This window comes from Haplochromis burtoni, unplaced genomic scaffold, assembly GCF_018398535.1.
Source record: "Haplochromis burtoni strain Fernald_Lab_line unplaced genomic scaffold, NCSU_Asbu1 Contig_11, whole genome shotgun sequence".
Classification (NCBI taxonomy): Eukaryota; Metazoa; Chordata; class Actinopteri; order Cichliformes; family Cichlidae; genus Haplochromis; species Haplochromis burtoni.
Window position 1 is genome coordinate 3,364,688 of NW_024582372.1, and position 18,247 is coordinate 3,382,934.

Here is an 18,247-nt window from a genome sequence, read left to right on the forward strand (position 1 = left end):
CTCAGTCACTTGAACTGCTCATGTCTTCTTCATTCTTTTATTGACCTAATATTTATAAATAGTAACAACAAGTTGTTACCATTTATACAGTTCTGGTCCTCTTTTTTTATCTATGTCCTCATTTATTGCTTTAATCCTCATTTATATCTTACCCAACATTTATCTAGCTAAAAATAGTTCTGAAATACTTTTTGGCAGCTCAAACTAATTCATCATGCACATGCTTCCATATTTTCTTTTTGTCAGTTAATTTATAAGTCTGCTGCAGGGTGGTACTGATGACCACGGCTTGATAAAAATATTATTTCAGTTGCGTCTTACGTGCCTGTGTGTCTGATTATCTGTGAGTTGTGTCTCGTGCTGCAGCCGAATATTTAGAAATTGATGATAAAATAATGATAGGAGTCAGTCTGATGTCTGATAATCAGTGATGCCGATGCTTAGTCACAGTCAATTTGCATAGCTGTGACCAAATATAGGCGTCTCACTTTAGCTCATTTTACCATTTTGTTTGTTGTTACTGATATGCAGTCTGTCTGAAGGGTAAAAATAATACAAATGCAAATATTCTCCTGCTATGGAATTAAGTCTTGTCTCAATGAACTTGCTTAATAACTCGCTCTCTGCTGATGTGGAAACAAGATCCTGTTGAAATAGCATTTTTCAATTAATTGTTGTTAGTTTTACAATTTTGCGGATCGTGAAACACGAGGAATCATGAAGACCTTTAATTATGGAATTAACAAGGAAAAAACAACAACTTCACGCAACACTTGTAATTTTTTAATTGTGTTCAGATGATATCTTTCTCCATCAGTCTAAAATTAAACACGCTTAATTGGAAATGGTGACCTCTAACTTCCAGTCGTTAAACACAATCAGATTTTAGCTCCATAATATTTTGTGGGTTTTGCTAACCAGCTAAAAATGTGAAGTAGAACTTGAGTATCAATATGATTTGTGTAGAGAAAACTGAAACGAGCTTATTTATATTATGACCTGAATAGTTTATTTATTTAAATAAGATTCCTCTTGGTTCCTTTTTGTAGCATTTAGTCTTTTGGTAATGTTAAAAAGTACTGCTGTAATAATACTGTACAAAAAAGAGTCATTGCTGTTTTTGTACTAATGCACAGCCTGCTCATGGAGAGTGTAGGCCAGGTTACTTTTTTTAAGTATAATTTCTATAAAACGCATAAAAGAAATTCAATGATCTGAAAAGAAGACAGCTGAAAGGATACACATGTGTGTGATCATGTCTGTTTAAAATGTGGCGATGCAGAACAGATTATGACAGGAACACATTGATGACAAAAATGAAATCTGACAAACTTGTGAAAAAAGTTTTCAACAGACTCTGTGAAAAGTTAAAAACACTCCATTATTCAGTAGCTTGTAAATCCACCTTTAGCAATAATAACTTGTAGTAATCAATAACTTGAATTTGAAGTAACGCATGCAACTTTTACACTTTCACACCCTGTTTGAGGGTTAAGACCTGGTCAAAGTTAGAATTCTAGGTTAAGTGAAAATGAATGAATTCATTGACAAATTCAGCACTTGGGTCTGCACCAATACACCCGAGACAGAACTAACGACGCAAAGAACATAAATATAGACAGAGATTTCTTAAATTAGCCTGATTCAGCTAAAAAAACAAGGGAGAAAGTAGAAGAAAAGGTAGAGAACATTGGACAAGAAAGGGAGATATTAAAAAGGTATTAAGCTACACGCTCCATTACTACTTCATCCTTTTTGTCTTGCACGTGTTCTTAAGTTGTGTTAGTAAGTGAAGGTCACATGTGTACGTGTGTGTGCCACTGTGCATGACACAGCCTGTGTAGGTACTGTGCAGAACAGTAAGTGGGCTGACATAAACATACTGTATGTTTGTGAGGCAGTATTTAAGGTGATTGGTCGTGACAGTGTGGTGCCCTCTCAGTTGCCTGTGGAGAAATGACCCTGGGTCCTCAGGACATCATGTGGTGATTGGACCAAAGTTTGCAATTAGATGTCCCTAAAGCGGAACAGCCCCTTTTGTGTGTGTGTGTGTGTGTGTGTGTGTGTGTGTGTGTGTGTGTGTGTGAAGTGCTTCCTCTGGTTCTCTGGTTGATGTGAAACCCCGAGGAATTAGCTTGTGGAATGTGACAGCAACTATTTCAAACACACTCATAGTATGGAGCTGTCCTGTGTATGTTAGTGTTTGTATGAGTGTGCAGTGCAAGTCACACAAAACCTTTAACTTGCAGGATGCAAACATTTTGTTCAGATCTGCCAGTCATCATCATCATCATCATCATCAACTTTATTTATAAAGCACTTTAAAACAACCACAGCTGACACAAAGTGCTGTACATTGGAACTGTAAAATAAAATTACATGAGATATAAATAAAAACCAAATAAAAGAAGAGTGAAATCATTAATTAAATAACTACTTCAATTAAAAGAAGTAGTATGTTACATCAAATTTGTTCTAAATGTTTTCTCTCTGTCACATTGGTCTTGAATGACTGCTATTGGCATTCTTAAGTAAATTGAAGTTGGTTTGAATGCTACACTCCTGTGGTAGGAGTGTGGAAGTCTATTAATTAGTTATTCCTAAAATTAGACCACTCCCAAAAGAAAGTAACATCTACCTCACTTAAAATTGATAAATAATGTCAGTGCAACTCTTCACATTATAAACAGCATTTTGGGCTACACAGTTTTTCCTGAATTGCAAAAACACCAGCTTCCATTACCTGAAGCAAACTCTCGAACCTGTTTTGGAAGGTGGTTGTGGGAAAAGGATCGATCAGGATACAGAGGCAGGAAAAATGAGCTCACAATTGAGGAAAGAAAATCCAAAGAGGTAAAAGTCACCAGCAAATCCACCAGTAGAGCACAAGGGAAACATACAAATAAGCAGACAAAGGGAAACTCAAGATTATGTTTGTGTTGAAATCAGTCAGTTTTCCATTGGAAGGTTCCTAATTAACGGAAAGGACGTGGTAGTATCTGTGTGACGACCATGAGAGATTCTGTAAATAGTAAGGAAAGGTGCTTCAATGCTTCCTTTATTACCTCCTTTAGTAGAGAATACAGTAGATCATCCTTTATAAAAGGAAATGAGATCATTCCATCCCATAAATCATAACACTCACCATCTGTCCATTCATGAACACAGACCACAAACATGACATTTCCATAACCTGCTGATATGCTTTGAACTTTCAGCTCAGAAGTGTTGTGTGAAAAGAAGTGCTGTGATAAAATCTGCTTCCTATCGAGTTGTTGCCTTGCATGAAGAACATAGATTTATAGAAACTCTCCATATCAAGCTTAAGATATATATTATTTGATTAAAGTGTGTTTAGGGTAGGCTATAGTTCAGTTTGCATTAATAAGGTTTATTGTTGTATTGCTAGCCTTTAGGAATATCATGAATTAATTTTCCTCTTTGTGCCACCAGGGATAAGTAATGTTCCCAAGGAATTTTACATTGGTCATAAAAATCCTAAACAAAGAGAAGGAAATGAGCTCACAGCTCATTCTCACCTGGCAGGGAAAAATAAAAACATTGGGATATTCAATTTTAAAGGATAATTTACTTCCAGCTTTAGTTCCAGCTTTTCACATTTATTTTTCTCCTGCTGTCCTTCAAATGACTTGCAGAAACAGCACAGTAAGAACGCACTGTGATGATTTTAGCTCATCTTGTGGACAGTGTAATGTCAATGCTGCAGACATCTGCCATCACATTAAAGCTTCAAAGCTTCCCGTGACCTCTTAATAAGGGCCAAGTTAAGAGAAAGTGATTAGGAAAAGGGTGTAGCGGGTACGTTTTTGGACCATTTGACTGCACCCAACTGCACACACTGTGGGCTGATTGTAAAAGGATACACAGGTGGAGCCCATCAAACATGGGTGAACCGAATGATGGTCGGGCAGCCAATCAGTAACAAGGGAAGTTTTTATTGTTGTTGTATTGAATTTTTGTATGTGTGTCTGTATGAATGTAGGGTAATGTGAAGTAATTTGATTGATTTGTTTATGGCTTGGGGAACCAAATACAATGCTCCATGATATGGATAATACAGTTATTCTATTCTATTCTATTCTATGCTAAATTAATGGAAGAGTAGTTAATTAACAGTGAAACATGAAAACTAACAATACAGGATGCAGAATTCAGACTGTGGAATTCAACAGGTATAGAATATGAAAACACTAGAAAAGAAACAAAACATTTTATTTAATCATTTAACTTCTTTCATTTCAGTTAGACATGACCAGAGTGAGCCAAAGGCTGAAACAGTACCAACAATTGTGTACAAGAGGTGATGGATGAGAGTTAGAGGTGTACCTCTGATGTACTCATTTCTAATCTTATTTATTTTGGGCTCTCCTAAAGAAACTCTTACTACCTCCAGCTGTGCCTCTTGTCTTTCTGTTCATACAATTGTCTTTAAACCACACATTATAAACAGGTCTCACTACCATCCCTTTCACACTATCCATCTGTCACTAATCACCTCTTACACTCACCACCATCTACTCCACCCTGCCTGCACTCTCTTTTTCATCTGTCTTCCTCTCATTCACACACGTATATCCTCTCACCTCTACTGACTTTCATTCCTCTTCTCTCCGGCACATACCATCACCTGTCCAGCCTTCTCTCACAATTCTGTCTGCGAACATCATCGTCCACTAAACTGCTGCCTGACCTCGTCTGTCAACCTGTCCATCACTACTACAGACAAGAACGTGCTCAGTGCTGTACTTCTGCATCAACACTCTCAAAGCAAACATAGTTCTCTGTAGTCCTCTTTCTTGGCATGAAGCACATTTCTGCTCACCGATTGTCACTTGTAAACACTTTCTACTGCACGATATTGATTAAACAACATCCCTCAGCAAAAGGTTTCAGCTCCAAGAAGTAAAAAGAGTCTTGCAGATCGGCCTAAAGCATTTCTAGATGGTGCCTCAGAGAGGTTCTGAGCTGTTATCCATGAAGTGACAATGGTTGATGTTGTTGTGGGAAGCCCGTGCAGCGAATATTGTTAGGAGGACATGTCTACATAAGCAGCAGTGACTGTTAATGTAGTTGTTATTGTGGTAAGCATCTGTTGATATTACACTGGGGTCCAGGGTTAAAAATAGTTCACTCAGTTTGGATGGTTGGGGGCCCCAAAATAGTGGAACCTAATCCTTGTTACATAACTGAATGGAGGAAAGGCTTCTGAAGGGGACATGCGTGTCTGCCAGTGCACGTGCTCGTGTGAGTATGCATGTGATTACACTTGGGTTATGCTAAAGACAAACAGACTCATGCTGTTGCGTGACTTGCTGCTGGGAAGTGAGAACAGCCGTCAGAAAACAACGGGTAATTTTGTCAAATTTGAAAGGGAAACTGTATATTCTGCAGTTACATCACGCAGACCACACATCACCAAGTCCACAGGAGCATTACCACAGAACTTCTCTTCTCCCTGGGAGGTGGAGTTACCATCCAAGATCAATGTTCAGTACAACTTTAGCTGAAGCCGTCCCATCAGTACTTCAGTCTGGATACAAAAAAATAGTCGTTTCATAATATTTATGTACAAAATCTCAACCCCTTCATATTCACAAAATAGGAGTAGGGTTCTAATTTATTTAAATTCCACCACCTTTTAATTAACTAGAACAAAAAACAACTATAATGTCAAAATTAATGTAGTTGAACAATTCATTTATTATAAGAGCACATCTTCTAGTTTCAGAATATTCACGTTTAGCAAAATCTGACCCCACTCCCAACTCTAGATGGGTTGTCAGTGATGCTAAAACCGTGACTTTTATATTGATTTGTTCACAAAACTATATATCTCTTGAATTTAATGAACTTGAGAGAACTGAAGCCAGATTATTTCTTTAAGTAGATAAAAATAAATAATATTTTTTAAGCTCTCCTGCTGGATGTTGGTTGTGTTCAACTCCAATTCCCTCAAAATTTGGGTTCTGTTTAAATTGTAACTAAAACCATCATGCATTGATTTGCAACTGTTTTAGCTTCCAGATCAGCTCCCACACTCCTGTAATAGATGCAGTATGTGGTTTAAAATCGTATTCCTGCAAGGAAGGCCTTTCCTGAAATAAATATTGTCCAGACGGGAACACGTTGCTCTAAAAATTAGCTTTGGTCCATATGGCCACGTCTTTGCTATGTAATATTACAACGTGCTTTACGCAGAGTCTGAGTCCATGCAGTGATTTCCATAGAAAATATGACATTTTTGATGATTTTGTGCTGCAGATGATGAGATATTCCAGCTCTTCTCATTTTTACACTGAAGAACATTATTGTGAAATTATCTGACAGCTAGTAGATTTGTTTTTTGCAGACTTATGAAACTCAGCCTACCTTTACTTCTGAGGAACTGTGCCTCTCTGAGATGTTCTTTTTTTATACCCAATGATGTTACCGACTTAAACTATTTAGTTGCAAATCTTTCCTCCAGCTGTTTCTTTTTAAGTCTGCTTACTTTTCCAGCCTTTTGTTGCCTCCTGTCGCAACTTTTCTGAGACATGCTGCTACAATCAAAATCAGATTTTCCATGAAGTTGTGAAATGTCTCAGTGTAAATATTAGATATGTTCTCTGTGCTCTATTATAAATAAAATATGGGTTTATAAGATTTGGAAAGCATTGCTTTCACGCAATTAGACAGCAAATTTCTTGGGAATTGAGGTTTTAGTTACCTGATTGTTCTTGTAAAGAGATTACTTTAATAACATTATTTGGACACTGGGCTCCATCACTGACATAACTACAACACTATATAGAGTTTCCAGTTCTAAAGTGCCGCTTGTGTCTTTACTCTTTATACAGTTTTCCTTCTCCTGTCATCACTTTTTCTTTATTCTCCTTACATCTCATTATTAATTTAGATTCACTTTGTGCAAATAACTGAATAAGCAAATACTTTTTGTTTCCTCCCCTCTTCATTCTCAGATGTTATTCAATAAAAAATAAATAAAAATTAGTCAATAAATAAATCTAGCTTTAAATGAAACAAGAGTTGGTTAACTGAGTGTTACAGCTGAAAACTAGAGAATGCAGAAAGAGAAGCTATGAGAGGATAAGGGGGCAGGACGGGTGAGGAGAGCGAGAGAAAATGCAGCATTGCCACACTATCAGACTTCAGACCGTCTTTCAGCTTTAACTTAACACAAACATACTCTTTACTGGGGTCTGGCCAGCCCTTTATGAGGTAATGCGGCTCATTGACACGAAAGATGAAATAACCCTGACTATAAACGCCGTGAGTGATTGCTCCACCCCGACGACTGGGATCGCTGAGGACGTGGACAAGGCGTGGCGGAAAAACCGGACGGAGAAGCACAAAGAGATCGACAAAGCTTGCGCAAACTCACTGACACGACCGCGGCTGAGTTCTTCCACGTGGACCCTGTCATTGACCAAAACACACTACTGTACTCCGTGGCAGCCTAAGGGGGCGCGCACGCAGTCGCCTTTGCGCAGTGCAGACCACACGGAGGCGCGAGCAGGGCGGTGCGGGATAGAGGTGATCTCCAGATATGAACCCGTAAGGTGTCGGAATTAATGCCTTTTGCTGCTCATACATCAACTATGCAGACAGGTAGGCTCGTTGTCACTGTGAGGAGAGATTTGAGCTGTTTTCATCAGCTGCAGCGGTTACGATGCGCTTCTTAGTTAACGATACTATTCTTTCACAGCTTTCTTTATAAATGTGTTTTATTTAATATAAGACTGTGATGTCAAGGTGCCTTTAAAGGAGGCTGTGTGATCAGGTAGTAACAATGAGTTGATGGTGTAGTCTCGCGTGCTGTGCCAGACTAGCATCGCTGCTGCTCCACAGGAGGAGGAAGCTGCCGGTTATTAGTCTGCGCATCTCTGGGATCTCTTAAACAGGCCATTCAGCTCACAGCAACGAATTTTAGTTCAAAAATCTAATGTTTGCTGGTCTAAAAGGTCTGGCGAGTCACAGAGAAATGATTCATGGAGACAGCATGAAAGGGCTGCAATGAGCTATAAATAGATAGAAAGATTTCAAATGATTTTTCCATAATGGACCAGGAAGTTTCTCATCTATGTGACGAGTGAAAGCTGTATGACTGCAGCTCTGCAATATTACTGAAGGGACTAGTTTTTGTGAGGTTTGTTTTGGGGGTTTTTTTCTGTAAGGCAGCAATTGCTGCATTGTGTGACCACTGCAATGCCCATAAAAGTTTCCTCTAGTTTCATTAACACAATCAGAATTAGTAATTCTGTGCACTGTAAAAACTCAACCATTCTTATTTATATGAATTAAAATCAGTGATGAAATGGTTTGGGAGGAGCTTGTACAAAGGTAGTAACATAGCTGTTTAATTTTAGGTGTGCTCTTGGAGTGTCACCTGGACCAGCTGGTTCCGCGTGTTCTGTCTCTGACCCTGCTGGTACACCTGTGCCTGGCTGCACCAGGTCTTCCAGGAACACAGAGGTAACGCCCCTTCTCTCATCAAGTTTCACTTTCTCTTTTTTTTCATTCATATAAAGGCATAAATATTCTCAGGCTTTCATAAATATGCTGCTTGATCTATAATTGATTATTCCTTATTCCCATTGGATATAAATGTTATATATGAGGCTAGCAGATACACTCTGTTGCTGTTTAGCAGAACAAAATAAAGAAATTAAACCAAAAACAAAAGCAGTGATGCAGGAAGAAGCTCTTTGAATGATTTGTTTGCTTATTTATTCCACAGGGAGGAATCAGTAGCTGCCCATCCCCCTTCTGCAGCACTACCCAATCCCTTTGGCTCTGGAGAGGAGGAACGCAGGTGAGTGGCACATGTACAGTCTGCTGTTATTGAACATCTGAAATCATTTCACTCAACAGCAGCTTTCTGACTTGGCTGTGGACTTTGGCTCCTCCGTCGCGCTAATGATGTGGCCTGTACTATAAAATGATAAGATTACATGTACCTAAGAGCTCATTTATGCTGCATTAATTTCCTTTATGGGGATCTCCTCACCATACTGCAAATATTATCTCACCACACATAGCTGCTACTGTACTGGAATAGTTTGAACTTGCCTGTAATAAATTGTTCAGAGAACAAAAGAAGAAATATAACCACACGACAGATGCAGCTTCTTTCCATTTGTTGGTAAGATTAAGATAATGTGTACACACTATCATACTTTCATCTTAAGGGTATTGCATGAAAGACCAGATAAATGCTTGTTAGCTGTATGGAATAGCAGTTGGAATTTACACCACCCTTAATAAATAATACATGTTGGCTTAAAGCAGGCCTTTGTGCTGAATCAACATTTGTAAAAGGATTATTCAAGCATTTAGAACCTCTCACTGTTGCAACATTGCTTCATTTATGGTATGTGATGGAGTCCATGAAGTTTAAGATGTTAAAACAAATGATGCCCCGAGAGTAGTCTCAGTTCTTACCACCAGATCTTGCCTTAATACCCTTTTAAGTGTCATGTAAAGCTCATGACTCATAGCTGATGAAGATCTGTGACAGATTTTGATTGAAGCAGCTGTGTTGAAGGCACCTCAGTTGTGCTCTAAAGAAAACACCTTTGGCCTGAATTTTGTCATTGTTACCATCTAGTTCATGTAAGATTATGAAAGGTAGAACCACTGCTACGACGTGTTATGTGTTAAGAATGTAAAGAAGTTTCTATTATTATATTAAGCGTGTGTAACCAGTTTAATACCTGTTCACTATTTGTCAAGAGTCTATTTACAAATATAGGAAAACATTTACAAGTACACATCTGCCATCTGCTTTACTTAAGATTACATATACAAGTACACAGCACATGTACCTAAAATATGAGTTTAAGGCATGTGCCAATGAACGTTTCTCACTTCACAACCATTTTAAAAGTAATAGAAGCTTAAACCAGTGTAATATAATGGCTCAAAGCCTTGATTTAACAAAACAGTGCTACTGGACTTCTATGGATGAATTTTTCATATTCTTTCCAGCAAGGTGAATATATTTTAAAAATATATATATGTGTCAATAATAACATTGCCGAGCAACACGGTAGCGCAGTGGCTACATCTGTTGTTTCACAGCAAGAAAATCATATGTTTGGCCCCAAATTCCTTCCACAGTCCAGCAACATGAATTTTAGGTTAATTAGTTTATTCTTATTGATTGAAAAAAAAATCACATTGCAGAATTTTTCATCAGTCATTAACAATAAAAAAGAACCGGAGCTGAATTGAAGTTTAATAAAAGTGTGTACAGTGATGTCAGGAAACTCATTGTTTAATTTCCTTCATTTCCTTTTTCTTATTCTTTTTTTTTTGGTGCTCCCCACCTTTTAATGACTTCACGCTCTGTCAGTCCTGTAACTGTGCAAGTTTATGGTTATCTGTCTGTTTATATCCAGGGTGTACCCTGCATCTCACCTTGTGTCACCTGCGATCAGCTGCCATCTAAAGCAGTTAATAGAAGTATTGATTTCTCTTCTAACCTCTTCTCACAACATGAGACACAAGATGTTTTGTACACCACTGAACATGATTGAAGGGGATCTTTAACTTCTTTTAAACATCTTATAAATGATTTAAAGAGCTAAAACAGGCTCTGTGAGCAGAAGTCTATGTGCATCTGAACTGAAATAGTGAAGTCCAAGTTTTTGGAGACGGGAGCATGGGGTTTAGGAGCTTGAAGAGTCTGGCACAGGGTGCTTGAGTGTTATACCCTCTACCAGATGGCACAAGGGTGGAAAGAGTCTGTAGCACATGGCAGTTGCACTACCAATCTGCTTTGTAACATTTTTTATAAACTGTGCTTTGTGTTGCGTGTACCACAGTTTGAGACAGAGTTACATTCAATCAAGCCTGAAGAATGGAGGACAAGGAGGACCAGAAATCACCACCTGGGAGCAAGGTAAACAGTGCCTCTTACCAGTAGATATTACACTGATGGGTTCTGACTAGGATCACCATTGCCAAATAATGTAGCCTTTATTAGTCAGAATCTAATAAAGTCTTTTTATTTGATTGTATAATTGTGAATTGTGCTGTGCTATGTTCCAGAGGTATTCTTCCTGTTTGGCCTTTATGATTATGATCGCAGTGGGTTCTTAGATGGCTTGGAGATGATGAAGCTCCTCTCAGATTTTAACTCCCATCATATACCTGGAGCAGAGGCCAGTGAGCAGGTTAGCAGGAGCGATTCTATGTGTGTGTGTATTTGAACTGACAAGGTGTTGGCCTTTTTCATTTAGTCGGCGATATTTGTGTATGTTTGCATGTTGCTTTCAGGTGGTTTCTATGGTAGATTTCTTACTACAGACTCAGGATCTAAACCAGGATGGTCTGCTGGCTCTATCTGAACTGCTCTCCCCTTCAATCACCCACACACAGGTACTGCAAATGTATTGGAAGTACTGTTAATACTGTTAAAGCTTTATATCGTTTTATTCACACCTTCATTATATTTGGCTGCAAAAACAACACCTCATCATAACTTTCTACCTTAAAGGACCCAAGCAACAACAATGCACCTCAGCAGGAGCAGGAAGCAGTAGTGGAGGAACAGCTATCAAACGCTATTGCTAACGTGGACAGTGCCGGAGCAGTGGAGCAGAGAGAGGAACAGATTCATGAAGAGATTCAGCTTCAAGAGGACGTACAAGGAAAGGAAGTTGAACCCATAAAGCAAATGGATGAATATGAGAGACATCAAATCCCAGAAGTCACAATAGAAGATCTGGGGCAGGACCACAATATTCCTGTACATCAGGGCCAACCAGAGATATAAAACACACACACATAAACACACTGGAGAAAACACCACTGTCATCTAGGCCTCAGTCTCTTATGTACTGTATGGGAGAGCTTCTTAATCAGCATGGTCCCCTTCTGGATCTGAGTTCTGAGTTTCTGCTAATGCACAATTCACTGGACTGTTAAACATGTAGATGGGTGGTCAAAAGGTCTTTCTGGTCAAAATATTCCTGCCACTGTATTGGGATGCTCAATGATTCCCAGAGCTTTTAAGGGGTTAAAGGCAGAATGTAATATTAGTTGCAACAATAAAACTGAAGCCATGATTAAAAGAGACCTTTTAATGCATTTTTTCTAAGTTGGAAAATGTGTTATTACTTTAATTGAATTTATTTACCATTTATTTACCATTTTCTGCCATGATTATTTTATGCATTTGTTTGCTTTATACCACCAGTTTATGAGTCACTGCACCATTTGACTGGATGTTACTTGGATGTTTCCTCCTCCCCAGATGTCAGTAGGCACTGTGGATTCACGTACATGTGGATGGTGGACTTGCTGCACTTTTAGCTTGGTTTTTTTTAATGTTTCAGATTCACAGTTAGTTCAGCTGAAATGAAAATTCGCTCTCCTTAATATTATATCAGCAAGAAAAATGAGTACATATTGAATTCACTAGACAAGGAGTATGAAAGAAAATAATCTTTATGGTGGCCCCATTGAAATAAAATGAAAAGTAATGTAAAATGCTATCATTATCTACATACTTGAAATGTTTTTAGTGTGAAAGAGTGTACTATTTGTTAATTTTAAAAAAAAAGAAGTGTTTTTTTTGTTAATTTTTTAAAAACCATTTTATGCATTTATACGGCGGAAGAAAATAAATAAGAAACAAGTATTTCTCTGCTCTCTTTGTTTGTTTTCAGTCTGTCTTATGTTTAAATGTGATACTTATAGATTAATTCGTAGAATAGTAACAAAATCCTTGGGAAAAAACCGTTATAGTATGAAAATACATTTACGTGGCTTCATTATATCAGGAACTTCTGACGGGGTCACGTTGTTGGAAGGCTTTTTTTAACGACTTCTTCAGCAAGACGGAAAAAAATAAATTAACTAATTAATATTGTGTTATTAGTAGCTCTGTGTAATTCGACAATGAAGGGTTTCTGGCGACAAAAAGATGGCAAACGTCAGAGGCGTTGAATAGGTGCCCTGCCATACGGTTGCTGGGCAACAGAAAGGCGACCGGACAAACATGGCGGAGAACAGCAAAAGTGCAGGTTGGTAATAGTAACTTTCATTTTCAGTTTGTTTACAAATTGAAAATATTGAGACCACAGTGAAAGTTTCAGTCTAGCTGAAACTCTGTGGTGACCCGTCATAGTGGCTGATCTTTGATGAAAATATTGTCATTATTTTCTCCAGAACTAAGCCAGCTAAGCTAATGCTTCTCTATGTTTTCTTAATTTTGTCTGCCAGAGGCCACCGTGCTTAACACCAAGGTCCTCAAGAAGCTCAAAGGCGCTTTTCAAGCGTTTGACACAAAGTCTGACAACACAGTGGATATCAAGTGGGTAAAACAAGACAAGCCATTTACTTTCTTACTGTAAAGATACTTAATAGGTACTATGAAGCTGATTATTATGAAAATCCAAAGGACCTTAAACGTTTTAACAAGTGCACAAGACGCAGTTTTGTGAGAAAATCTTGAGCCACCCCTCAATTCTTTGCATTTTGTTGTTGTTTGTTAATTTTTAGCAATAGCTCTTTCATTTTTATTCCAGTGTTGCACTTTTTTTGCCACCCCACGTAACACTTGCCTTTAGCATAAACAAGACACCTCCCTCAAGGGACAAGACCAGTGTTGTGTCAACACCAAAGAACTCAGCAAACTCAAAACAATTCAGCAAAGAACCTGTTTTAAAATTTACTGGTCACCTTTTATTAGCAGACTGTTGCAAAAACACATAATGTTTTTCCCATTTCTTTAGTTGAATCAGCAAAAAAACAGGGATCTTAGTTTTATTTTGAAAACAGAAGTGCCATAGCTATTTTTGATGTTTGGCAATCATAAGCAAGTACAGCTGTATTTCAGTCAGTGGCAAAATTCCTGAAATTATGAATAAAGAAAAGTACTGACAGATTTTGATTCAACATGGAATAACATCTGATTGGTAAGAGGTCCCATTTTTCATCAACGAGTCTAACCCCAAACACAGCCGATGCAGTAACAGCATACCTGGATAGAAAAACACAAAATGAAACACTGTCTGCCTGGAGAACTATTCCTGAAGACTACAGAATTACAAAATTACAAGAACGCTTGCCACAGAGAACTCAGGCTGAAGAATGAAAATGGTCATACTAAACACTGACTTTCAAGAGAGAATTACACAGTGTCTTTATTTCCACTTATGAATGTACATGTTTCAATAAATTGCTGTAAGAAATATCCTTAAAATCTCACCAGAGCCTTGTGCAACCTGAGGAGCTCTAATCAGCCACACAGATGAAAACATCTGGCAAACAAATGTGCATGTCCTTTCTTTTCAGCGACAGTGCAGCGTGTTTTCTAAGCCAAGTGTGTGATTTCTATGTAAAATTAAACTAAATGGTAGAGTAGAATATTTTTAATTAGCATTATTAGAGGTCACAGCAACTTTAATTCCTAGGTATTTTTTTTTACTAACTTACGCAGATGCAGAAAGGTCGAAACACAGCTGTTTATTTAAACCTGCTCTCAGCAGGTTTCCTGTCTGTAAGTTTTTGAATTTCTCACTGGAGGTTTTAAATAGAGTGGAAATTGTACACAATGTGTCCTCCCTGCTAAGGTAACCAGATCCAAGTCGATGTCTGTATATAAACAGTCTGTATATCTTTTATACAGTCTGACAAACTAAACGTGGACTTGGACAGTTTAGGACATTTTGCTAATCTAAAATTGTTGGTCTGTCCAGGGAAAAACGAATTATTTAGGTTAGAGATTTGGCATTTAGTTTGACAAAAACAAGTATTTGCATTTCTAACTTCATTTCTACATAAATAACATGAACTAGTGGCCCAATCTCTGAGAGCTGACTACTCCTGGAGCCAGGATTCCAGTCTTTATTGTAGCCACACTTCCTTTTCTTTGTTTTATGTCCATCACATTTGCTGAGATCTACATAACTTGTGAGTTTCCCTGTTAGATATAGCATAGGTGTCCATCCTGCAGTGTGGACTTCTGAATATTAGAGGCAATGAAAATGTGGGACTCAGTCTCAAGACATACAAAATGCTGTGCAGTTGAGATTGCGCAGCTGTTTCCACTGGTAAATTGTTTGGTTGACGTGGGTTATTTGGACACTGGCTGTGAGAAATAAAGTTTGTGGTTTGTCTCAAGGCTTTCCACTGGCTGAGTGGGCTTTAGTAGGACATTGCGGTGAGATGGTTCATAGCACACAGGAATTAGTGAAACTAACTGAAACTGTCCTTTTAAATACTTTTAATGCACTTCTTGTCATTGTTTTCTAGGGAGATTGGCACCATCTTCTATTCACTAGGTTTCTTTCCCACTCAGGCAGACCTACAGAAGTTCACATCTGAGGTCAGTACAGCATCCTCCTGTAGTCTGGTTCTATTTTGGAAGATCAGTAATGGGGTGTGCAAACAGGGTTCTGACATTGTGCATTTCAGTAATGTTACAGAATCTCCTGTGCCATTATGTGACTGTTATAAAATCCTGGGTAAGATTAGAAGCATTGTTTTTGTTAGAAAATTCAAAGCAAACCCCAACAGCCTATTCCTGTGCAACCAGGTGGAAGATGAGCGCTCAGGATATATCCACTGGGACAGATTCCTCCCAGCCATGACTAAAGTGCTACTGGAGGACAAGTAAGACAGTTCAGTTATATCATTGTATAAAGAAATTTCTGATTTCTGTGTATGAGAAGAAGGCTGAGATGCAAATAGGAGTTAAGTTAAATCAAATTATCTATTATACAATGTATTTTTCTCTTATACTGAAGGCACACATGAATGCATTTCATTACTATGAGTTTTGTGATCAGTCTGGTAAACATTGTGTAAACCTCAGTACTCTATTTTTGATCACTGGTGTTTCAGGTCAGGTTTGTTCACCACTCAGGAAATACTACATGTCAGCCTTGTTTAAATAATTTATATCTCTTGCTTTTACACGTGAGCTTTTCTGTGCCTGAAGCTGCTGAAGTTTAGATTCAGACCAGTGTTAGCCTTAAACTCTTAAACAAAAAAGCAAAGAACAGCCAGTGCTACATCACTGATGTAATGATTTGGACATTAAACTCACTGTTTGCAGTATTTGGCTTGTCATCATTTCATTACTGCTGTGTTATTGTCTGTTAGGTTCCCTCCCATCTCTGATGAGCTTCTGCTTCAGGCCTTTGAGGTGAAATTTCCTGCTGTTTCCTTGTTCCTCATATTGTCCACTTTTTGCATAGGGACGCTAGTCTGGCAGTATAGGCATGTGATATTTGCTAAAACACAAAGGCACTTACACTCTGTTTGCAGGTTCTAGACAAAGAAAAGAGGGGATACCTTGAGCCTGAGGAGCTGACAAATTACATGACAAAGGAAGGTAAAACTGAGGGTTTTGTTTTTGTGTGCAATTAGAAGTAGATTACAATGACACAGTGACAACAGCAATAGAGATTTCTTATTGAGAAATGATGTGATCTGCAAGCGAAAAATCAGCTTTACAAATGTGATAATTATTGAAGTGATAATGTTAATAGTAGAATGAGAGGCAGAGCCTCACTTGATATGCACGGATTGTTTGAATTTGTTAAGTTGAATTATTTATACCAGTTTTGATGTACACAATTGTAAAATAATTTTATGTGTTCAGATTGCTTGGTGTTTGTGTGTAGATTGGAACAAACATCTGTTTTTCTCAGGTAGATCAGCACGTTTGTGACTTGATTTTTCTCCATATCATATCAGGTGAGCCGTTCACTCAGGAGGAGATGGATGAGATGCTGACAGCGTTCACTGACGAAGAGAAGAAACATATCTATTATAAAGATGTTATCCCACATCTGACTCTAGAGCGTAAAATGTAGGCAGCGAAACAAAGGTTGCTTAATCAGCCTGTTGGTGCAGCCAAGTATGAAAGCATAATGTACAAATGCCAAATGAAATGTATGTAGGCAGTCTGTATGTCACCAAAACTGTTATACAATATAATCTTTATGTCTGTTGTGATAAAGAAATTAAATGTGCATACTTCAACTGGATTCAGATAAGAATACCATAAGAGTTTGAATGCTCAAGCCCTCGTTCCTTATTTAAGAAATGTTAAAAGGTTTCTCCAGTTTGACATTAAAGGAAAGTCCAGTACAGTATGAAATTACTGGTGTGATGCACTCCAGTCTCTGTGAATGTAAAAAAAAACAATCACTAAAATGGCTTATGTTGGGTTTCTGTGCAGACATAAAAGAAATCATGGTACCACTGGTGCTGTTCAAATGTTGTTCTGAGGTAATCTGGAGTTACAGAAATGAGCTACAGCTGAAGAAGCTGTATTTAAGAAAGCTGAAGGCTTGCTGCTTTCAGAACGTGCGCCCAAAATAGAGGGTGAGGGAACATGCTGGGTTATAAAAATAGCACAGGCTCCTCACCATCTCTGCAGTGGACTGCAAGTATGCAACACTTCTTTTGCATGGACAACATTCATTTTTAATCATTTGTTCATAGACAGAAACCTTGTAGTTATTGGGTTGGACTTTGTTTTGCTTTCAGAACTGCCTTAATTGTTTGTGGCATAGATTCATTAAATCACTAGAAACATTCCTCAGAGATTTGGGCATATTGATATGATAGCATAACACAGTTGCTGCAGATTTGTTGGCAGCACGTCCATGATGTGACTCTTCTGTTTCACCACATGCCAAAGGTTCTCTGTTGGACTGAGATCTGGTGACTGGGGAAGCTATTTGAGTACAGTGAACTTGTGGTCATGTTCAAGAAATTAGAGAACTGAAATGATTTGAGCTTTGTGACATACGTTATCCTGCTGAAACAGCCATCAGAAGACAGGTACGCTGTAGTCATAAAGGTTTTCTGTGGAGTTTAAATGATGCTCAGTTAGGACCAAGAAAATATCCTCCACATCATTGCACCACCAGCAAACATTTGGTACCAGGCGGGATCCATGCTAAACTTGCCTGTTGTTTAAATGTGAGCCTGTTGGTGCAGCCAGTGGACAAAATATGAAAGCATAATGTTTAAATACCAAATGAAATGAAATGTGTTAAATGTGAGAAGAGAGGAAACAACCTTCATCGCAGTGAATTATGTTGTGACAAAGAAGCTGTGATGTTACATCCAACAGTATTTGTTAACTAGTGTCTAAAATAACTTCTGAATTCAGCAGAAAGAAGTAGATTATTTTCTTGTCTAAAATGTAGTTTGCAGCCAAAATGATTGTGAACATTTTCAATAAATGACCCCTAAA

General features: G+C 38.1%; 2 protein-coding genes across 2 annotated transcripts; both read left to right on the forward strand.

Annotated features, from left to right (window-relative positions):
- Positions 1–7,308: 7,308 nt before the first annotated feature.
- Positions 7,309–12,579, forward strand: cgref1 (cell growth regulator with EF-hand domain 1). Its single transcript, XM_005915068.2, has 7 exons — positions 7,309–7,629; positions 8,388–8,493; positions 8,759–8,833; positions 10,848–10,924; positions 11,074–11,198; positions 11,302–11,403; positions 11,522–12,579. The coding sequence occupies exons 1-7, from the start codon at positions 7,593–7,595 to the stop codon at positions 11,798–11,800; spliced, it is 801 nt and encodes a 266-aa protein (XP_005915130.1). The 5' UTR covers positions 7,309–7,592; the 3' UTR covers positions 11,801–12,579.
- A 170-nt stretch (positions 12,580–12,749) lies between these two features.
- On the forward strand, positions 12,750–17,583 carry efcab2 (EF-hand calcium binding domain 2). Its single transcript, XM_005915067.3, has 7 exons — positions 12,750–13,052; positions 13,252–13,342; positions 15,286–15,358; positions 15,569–15,645; positions 16,138–16,180; positions 16,303–16,369; positions 16,735–17,583. Exons 1-7 carry the CDS (start codon positions 13,028–13,030, stop codon positions 16,851–16,853), a joined length of 495 nt encoding a protein of 164 aa, XP_005915129.1. The 5' UTR covers positions 12,750–13,027; the 3' UTR covers positions 16,854–17,583.
- The last annotated feature ends 664 nt before the right edge of the window (positions 17,584–18,247 follow it).

What these genes read in the sequence shown, in the direction of transcription:
- cgref1 (XM_005915068.2), top strand. Translation starts at nt 7,593, where the DNA reads ATGCCTTTTGCTGCTCATACATCAACTATGCAGACAG. An exon ending in TACATCAACTATGCAGACAG is followed by an intron (nt 7,630 to 8,387) that starts GTAGGCTCGTTG and finishes GTTTAATTTTAG; the next exon opens with GTGTGCTCTTGGAGTGTCAC. An exon ending in TCTGGAGAGGAGGAACGCAG is followed by an intron (nt 8,834 to 10,847) that starts GTGAGTGGCACA and finishes CGTGTACCACAG; the next exon opens with TTTGAGACAGAGTTACATTC.
- efcab2 (XM_005915067.3), top strand. Translation starts at nt 13,028, where the DNA reads ATGGCGGAGAACAGCAAAAGTGCAG. An exon ending in TACAGAAGTTCACATCTGAG is followed by an intron (nt 15,359 to 15,568) that starts GTCAGTACAGCA and finishes CTGTGCAACCAG; the next exon opens with GTGGAAGATGAGCGCTCAGG. An exon ending in AAAGTGCTACTGGAGGACAA is followed by an intron (nt 15,646 to 16,137) that starts GTAAGACAGTTC and finishes ATTGTCTGTTAG; the next exon opens with GTTCCCTCCCATCTCTGATG.